The sequence below is a fragment of the Aegilops tauschii genome, chromosome 4 (genome assembly GCF_002575655.3).
Source record: "Aegilops tauschii subsp. strangulata cultivar AL8/78 chromosome 4, Aet v6.0, whole genome shotgun sequence".
Taxonomy (NCBI): domain Eukaryota; kingdom Viridiplantae; phylum Streptophyta; class Magnoliopsida; order Poales; family Poaceae; genus Aegilops; species Aegilops tauschii.
The window spans coordinates 147,121,951-147,130,308 of NC_053038.3; the positions used below are offsets into that span (position 1 = coordinate 147,121,951).

Genomic DNA, 8,358 nt, shown 5'->3' on the forward strand with positions numbered 1-8,358 from the left:
CCGATCGGTACGGAGGGCCTTCAGCTTGGCTTCAAATTCTACTTCAGGCACCATCTTTATTATCCTGAAGGCTTGCAAAGCTTGGTCCTTCATCTTCAACAACATGATGCACATGAATCTGCTGAAGTCGTTGACGACGAGCAAGAAGTATCTGTTTCCGGCAGGGGTGGCCGGTGTAATCGGTCTGCACAAGTCTCCGTGGACCAACTCAAGAGCTTTACTCGCTCTAAAGTTTCCCTCTCTTGGGAACGGGGCTCGCCTTTGTTTCCCAATGAGACAACCGTCGCACACTTGGTCGACATGATTGATGCACGGTAGACCACGTACCATCTCCTTTTCTCCAAGTTGCCGAAGATCCTGGAAATTTAGATGACCGTAGCACGTGTGCCACTTCCATGCCGAGTCATCCATGCTCGACAGTAGACATACCGGATCCACACGATCCAAGTTGAGGATGTAGAGCCTGTTTGGTGACCTCCGCACCTTCATAATCAACATCCTCTGACGATCATACCCCCATAGATAGCCATCTTCGAGCACAATCTTGCAACCACGCTCCTCGAGCTGACCAAGACTTATGATGCTGCTCTTTAGCTTGGGAATATAGTACACATCTGTGAGCACCTTGTGACCGCCATTCTTCAACTCAAACAGGACAGTACCTCGCCCTGCGATGTCAATGGTCCGTCCGTCGCCGAACCGAACCGTGCCTCCCACCGAAACACTGAGCTCAGAAAACTGGTCCTTGTCGCCTGTCATGTGGTTGCTAGCGCCCATGTCAAGGTACCACACGTGCCTCGACGTGTTCACCCTCTTCTTATCGTGAAGATAAACTGCCTCCTCTATGAGCGTGACAACCTCTGTAGTCGGCGCCTTTGGAGCTGGACTATCCTCGTCCATTAGCTGGCATACTTCAACCATGAGCATCATGTCTCCATCATCGCCTCCTTTGGCCATGAGAGCTTTCTCCTTCGGTGGTTACTTGCACTCTGACTTGAAGTGCCCCATGATGCCATAGTTGTGACACTTGATCTTGCGCTTGTCGAACTTCTTCTTCTTCGGAGCGCCGTCGCCGGCGTTCTTCTTACTTTGTTCTTTTGGTGCACGATCTTGGCGAGTGTTGCTGCTAGAGCCCTCGCCACCTCTCCTTGAGTCCAGCGCCAGCCATTGAGCCCGTGTGAGCATGACATTCTCATCGTTCCTCCCATCCCCGAGACTATACCGCATACGCTCGTCATGAGCCTTGTAGCGTCCGACGAGATCGCCGATGGAGAGAGTCTCAAGATCGACGCACTGCTCGATCGCCGTGACAATTTGCAGGTACCGGGGAGGGGCCGCGCGCAAGAACTGCCGGACAACCGAGGTCTTTGTGAGGTCTTCTCCAAGTGCGCGGATCCGATTGACGAGAGTAGCCACCCGTGAAGCGAACGCATCCACGGACTCATTGTTGCCCATGACCAAAGTCCCGTAGTTCCTTAGGAGAGTTTGGAGATTGGCTTGCTTGACGCGGGTGTGTCCCTTGAATATGAGCTTCAAAGTATCCCACGCCTCCTTCGCCGCTTCTTTGGCGATTAGGTGTTGGAGGACATCCATCGGCATCACCGAGTAAATCGCTGACGCCGCCTGCCGATCCTTCCGGTGCTCGTCTCCCTCCTTCTTGAACGCATCGCCTCCTGGGTCGACCGCGTCCCATAGCTCGTTGGCGCGGAGACCACACTCCATGAGGGCCTTCCAGACCCTGAAGTTCTTGCGATCAAATCATGGGTACGACAAACTCGCCGGAGCAGCAAATACTTTAGTCGCACAGGAGTACTCTGCCAGTTGCTTGTTCTTATCGTCGTCCGCCATGATCCTCCATTACTAGAAGACCAACCTTACTCTGATACCAATTGTTAGCTTCGGTCCCGAACGTACGAACGCTGACGAGTACTTTCCGTCGAGTTCCGGCTGGCCGATCCTTTGACCAACAGACGTACGTACAACAAGAAGCAACTAGGCAGGCAGCTGGATGGATACTCGTGTCTAGTTAGCTAGCGTAGACCAAGTCGTCGGAACACAATACGCGAAGTCGCCGAGTTATAGCAACAGGCTCGTGTGGAGCCTTTGTACTTTTTATTGATTTGATCTGTCTGGCTTACGACGCAGGGGTATATGTACATATATATAGTAGTCTAGAACAAGCCTAGCCCTATACTACTCGGTAATTGTTTCACGTCCGAGCCGGACTTTGACAAACGTGGTTAATTCCAATAGCACGCACCACTACGGCCTCTAGATCGACTACCCCGACCCATCTTCTTCCTCTTCTTCCCGGACCCGAAGACCGGCAAGTTCCGCGCGTCATCGCGCGTCTCCTTCGTCTCCACGGCCACAACTTCATGTCCTGTGGGCACTAGGTGAGCAGCCGCGTCGCCCAAGCCCTTTTTTTTCCGCCTTATATTCGTCCTCTAGGAGGCGATCCATCCATGCCAAACCCCCAGCCACCGTGCTCTGCTGCGGAATGCCCACGAGCGTCGTCTCTGTTCCGCCCGCTCCTACGCACACGCATGCACGCAAGCACAACCTCACGCGCTCACGCACCCGAGCACCACGACTCTGCACGTACCCACACACCTGCACCATGCTCGCTGTAGCTTCTTCATCCATGGTGTCTTCGCCCTTGCTCCCACGCACTCGCAGCACACACGCACGCCTCTCCCGACGCACGCTCATGCGCATTGCCGCATCCTCACGCACGCCCAGCCATGCACACACCCGCTGGCATGGAGCAGAAGCCACCATGGCTGAAACTCGCGAGCTTCATGCTCACGCCACGCACATCCCATCGTTGCTCCGCTTGCCCGCGCGGATCCAACGTCCCTTTTCCGCACGCCCGCCGGTGCTCTACAGCCTCTGAAGTCGCCGTCTTGATCGGGTTTGCCACCGGCAAGATTCCTGTGCGTTCATGAAGGTCAGGGCTTGGCCTTGTCATTTATTCAAAGGAAGCCGTGCTCCTTCTCCAGCGAGATCACAGCGCTAGCCCAGCTGGTTAGCCACACGCGCTCGCATCCGGGAGGTCTGGGGTTTGAGACCCAGCCGGCACCATTTTTGCTCTGTTTTCCTATTATTTTGCACAGTCAACGCTCACTCGGGCCAAGACCTCCTGGGCCGCTGCAGGTTGCTGCAATCCGGCCCGTGCATTTTTTTCCCAGACTGTGTATTTTAGCATTTTCCAGTGCATTCTTATTCACAGAAATGCCATCATTTTGAATTGTTAATAACTAAATATGCATGCATCTAAATTAATCAAACAATACATGTAAAATGCTTAGAATTTTATCTAGTTTCACAATATCCAACTTTCATCCATGTTAAAATATTTAAACTTGTTGTTTGCATTATTTATGCACATATGTCATGTTAAAATGGTTTAATTCATATCTAAATAACCGTAGCTCCGTTTTAAATAAACTTTATATGTAAATGGGGTAGAAAAATGCATAGATTAACTTGCTGCACTTTATTTTGCTGTTTAACAAAATTAAAATTGTGTATAGGGCAGAACAGTACCAAATTCGAAATATGCAGAAGAGGATTTTCTGGAATTGTTGTTTGTTGTTCCGGCCTCATTTAAACTTGCCTAGATAGGTAGTTTTATTATGCATCATCTCTTGCCATCACTCATTAAACCGGACATGCATCATACTTGATTGTGCATCATGCCATGTTTATGTGATGGTTGTTTACCATGTTGTTTGCTTGTTTCCGGTGCCTCTTCTTCTTGATAGTTCCGTTAACGTTGCGATTGTGAGGATACGTTCGACTACGTGGGATCATCTTCTTCATGGACTCGTTCTTCTTCCTAGCGGTTTTTCAGGCAAGATGACCGTCACCTTGGATCTCATTAATATCATTGCTATGCTAGTTGACTCGATGCTATCGCTATGCCGCGTTACCTACCACTCGCTTATCAAGCCTCCCAAATTGCCATGAACCTCTAACCTTTGTCACCCTTCCTAGCAAACCGTTGTTTGGCTATGTTACCACACTTGCTCAGCCCCTCTTATAGCGTTGCTAGTTGCAGGTGAAGATGAAGATTGCTCCATGTTGGATTATGTTTATGTTGGGATATCACAATATCTCTTATATTATTAATGCATCTATATACTTGGTAAAGGGTGGAAGGCTCAGCCTTATGCCTGGTGTTTTGTTCCACTCTTGCGGTCCTAGTTTCCATCATATCAGTATTATGTTCCCGGATTTTGCGTCCCTAGCGCGGTTGGGTGTTATGGGAACCCCTTGACAGTTCGCCTTGAATAAAACTCCTTCAGCAAGGCCCAACATTGGTTTTACCACTTGCCTACCTACCACCTATACCTTTCCCTTGGGTCATCTTTATTTTAGCCCCCTGGGGCAATGCTTCTCTAAGTGTTGGTCCGAACTAGAGCCCCTTGCAGCGCCACCTCGGGGAAACTCGAGGCCTGGTTTTAGTTGTACGGACTGTTCATCCGGTCGTGGCCTGAGACGAGATACGCGCGGCTACTATTAGGGTGTCGGCACACCGGGAGGTGTTGCTGGATTTGTTTTACCATTGTCGAAATGTCTTGTAACCGGGATTCCAAGACTGATCAGGTCTTCCCGGGAGAAGGAATATCCTTCATTGATCGTGAGAGCTTATCATGGGCTAAGTTGGGACACCCCTGCAGGGTTTGAACTTCTGAGAGCCGTGCCCGCGATTATGTGGCAGATGGGAATTTGTTAATATCCGGTTGTAGAAAACTTGAAGTAAACTCTTCTAAAATACACCAACCGCGTGCGTAACTGTGATTGTCTCTTTTCGGGGTTGTTCGAGAGGAGAACACGGTTTTTGGGTTATGTTTGACGTAAGTAGGAGTTCAGGATCACTTCTTGATCATTACTAGTTGACGTCTGCTTGTTCAGCTCCTCTTCTCGCTCTTGTTTGGTAAGTTAGCCACCATACTTTGCTTAGCCGCTACTGCAACCTCACCACTTTACCCCTTCCTTACCCATTAAGCTTTGCTAGTCTTGATACCCATGGTAATGGGATTGCTGAGTCCTCGTGGCTCACAGATTACTACACCAACAGTTGCAGGTTCAGGTTATGCGATGATCATGATGCGCGAGCGATGTTTACTTGTTTTGGAGTTCTTCTTCTGCTTCTTCGATCAGGGGATAGGTTCCAGGTCGGCAGCCTGGGCTAGCAGGGTGGATATTGTTTGAGTTTCTGTTTATGTTTCATCCGTAGTCGGATGTTGATCTTGTGTATGATGTATTGATGTATTATTGCGGCATTTGTATGCCTTGTATGTATCCCCATCTATTATGTAATGTTGATGTAATGATATCCACCTTGCAAAAGCGTCTTCAAGATGCGCTTCTATCCTTGGTGGGACCTTCGAGGTCCATTAGGATAGGGTCGCATCTTGGGCGTGACACCCTGGCCACAAGGGCGCCCACCCCCCTGGGGCGCACCCTCCGACCTTGTGGGCCCCCTAGACCTCCACCGACCTCAACTCCAACTCCATATATTCACATTCGGGGAGAAAAAAATCAAAGAGAAGGATTCATCCCGTTTTACGATACGGAGCCGCCACCAAGCCTTGTTCTTCCTCGGGGGCAGATCTGGAGTCCGTTCGGGGCTCTGGAGAGGGGAATCTGTCACCATCGTCATATCAACCATCCTCCATCACCAATTTAATGATGCTCACCGCCGTGCGTGAGTAATCCCATTGTAGGCTTGCTGGACGGTGATGGGTTGGATGAGATTTACCATGTAATCGATTTACTTTTGTTAGGGTTTGATACCTAGTATCCACTATGTTCGAAGATTGATGTTGCTATGACTTTGCTATGCTTAATGCTTGTCACTAGGACCCGAGTGCCATGATCTCAGATCTGAACCTATTATGTTTTCATGAATATATTTGTGTTCTTGATCCTATCATGCACGTCAATAGTCACCTACTATGTGTTATGATCCGGCAACCCCGGAGTGACAATAGTCGGGACCACTCCCGGTGATGACCATAGTTTGAGGAGTTCATGTATTCACTAAGTGCTAAAGCTTTGGTCCGGTACTCTATTAAAAGGAGGCCTTAATATTCCTTAGTTTCCAATAGGACCCCGCTGCCATGGAGGGTAGGACAAAAGATGTCATGCAAGTTCTTTTCCATAAGCATGTATGATTATATTTGGAATACATGCCTACATTATATTGATGAACTTGAGCTAGTTCTGTGTGACCCTAGTTTATAACTGTTGCATGATTAATTCCATCCGACATAATTATTCATCATTGATCCATTGCCTACGAGCTCGTTTCATATTGATCTTTGCTAAGTTACTTTTTCATTGCCACTGTTAGGATTGCTACAAAACTACTACTGTTACTTTTGCCACCGTTATCGTTACTTCCATACTACTTTGCTGCAGATATTAAGTCTTTCAGGTGTGGTTGAATTGACAACTCAGCTGCTAATACTTGAGAATATTCTTTGGCTCCCCTTGTGTCGAACCAATAAATTTGGGTTGAATACTCTACCCACGAAAACTGTTGCGATCCCCTATACTTGTGGGTTATCAACACCTTTTTCTGGCGCCATTGCCGGGGAGCATAGCTCTATTCTCTGAGTCACTTGGGATTTATATCTGTTGATCACTATGAGGAATTTGAAAGATCAAAGAACTAAGATTTTCCCTCAACCATGAGGGGAGGTAAGGAACTGCCATCTAGCTCTGCACTTGATTCTCCTTCTGTTTTGAGTAAACTTGCGACACCTATACCTGCTATTGATTCTGATATGTCGCATGTTATTGATGATGCCACTTCTACTATGCATGATGCTTATGATGATACTACTTCTGTGCTTGATAATACTGTGTCACTAGGTGAATTTCTTGATGAACAACTTCTTTGCTTATGATTCTCCCCTAGGGTTACAAAGAATGAAATTACTGAAACTGATGATATTATTGAAGATGATGATTATGATTCTCCCCTAGATATGAATTACCTGTTGTACCTGAGGGTTATGTTATGGATGAAGAAACTGCTAGAGACTTCTTTGCTTGCAATGATAGAGAGGATCTTAAGAAATTGTTAGCTAAGCTGAAAGAAAAATCCTTGAATGCTAGAATGAAATATGATCCCGCTTTTGCTACTTCACCTATCTTTGTTACTGATAAGGATTATTAATTCTCTGTCGATCCTGAGTTAATTACTTTGTTAGAATCTGATCCTTTTCATGGTTATGAATCTGAAGCTGTTGTGGCGCATCTTACAAAATTGAATGATATAGCCACCCTATTTGCTCATGAGGAAAAAAATTCGCTATTACTATATTCTTAAGTTGTTTCCTTTCTCGTTAAAGGGTGATGATAAGTTATGGTTTAATTGTCTTGCTCCTAGTTGCATGCGTAGTCCCCAGGATATGATATACTACTTCTCTACAAAATATTTCCCCGCTCATAAGAAACAAGCACTTTAAGGGAGATATTTAATTTTGTGCAAATTGAAAAAGAGAGTCTCCCACAAGCTTGGGGGAGGCTTCTTCCAATTACTTAATGCTTTGCCTGATCATCCTCTTAAGAAAAATGAAATACTTGATATCTTTTATAATGGACTAACCGATGCTTCCAGAGACCACCTGGATAGTTGTGCTGGTTGTGTTTTCAGGGAAAGAACTGTTGAGCAAGCTGAATTGCTATTGAATAATATATTGAGTAATGATAATGATTGGACACTTCCAGAACCAACTCCGAAGCCAACTCCGAAGAAAAGGGGTATTCTATTTCTTAGTCTTGAAGATATGCAAGAGGCAAACAATTGTATGAAAGAAAAAGGTATTAAAGTAGAAGATGTTAAGAATTTACCGCCTATTGAAGAAATACATGGTCTTGATAACCCGACACAGGTAGTAGAGGTAAACCCTCTCCGTAGATTTGATGAAGGTGATATTCCTCAAAATAAGCCTGCTAGTCAATGCTTGGATGAGTTTGATAATTTTATTGTTAAACAAGAATATTTCAATGCTTATGTTAGTAGACAATTGAAACATAATGCTTACATGCTTGACCACTTGGTTGACTATATGAGTAGAATTGTCAATGATCTTAAGCTTATTAGTAAACATGCTTCCATGGTTACAACTCAAGTTGAACAAGTACTTAAGGCACATGATGATTTGCTTAATGAGTTGAATAGAAAGAATAATGATAATGTTGTTAGGGTTATGACTAGAGGTGGTAAAATGACCCAGGAACCTTTGTATCCCGAGGGTCATCCTAAGAGAATTGAGCAAGACTCTCAGAGAATTAATACTGATGCATTTAGTCATTATAATAAAAAGAAAAAGAAAA

The 8,358-nt window shown here is 46.1% G+C and overlaps 1 protein-coding gene across 1 annotated transcript; it reads right to left on the minus strand.

Moving 5' to 3' along the window:
- Positions 1-978: 978 nt before the first annotated feature.
- LOC109771835 (uncharacterized) lies at positions 979-1,722 on the minus strand. Its single transcript, XM_020330528.1, has one exon. It carries the CDS (start codon positions 1,720-1,722, stop codon positions 979-981), a length of 744 nt encoding a protein of 247 aa, XP_020186117.1.
- Positions 1,723-8,358: the final 6,636 nt, after the last annotated feature.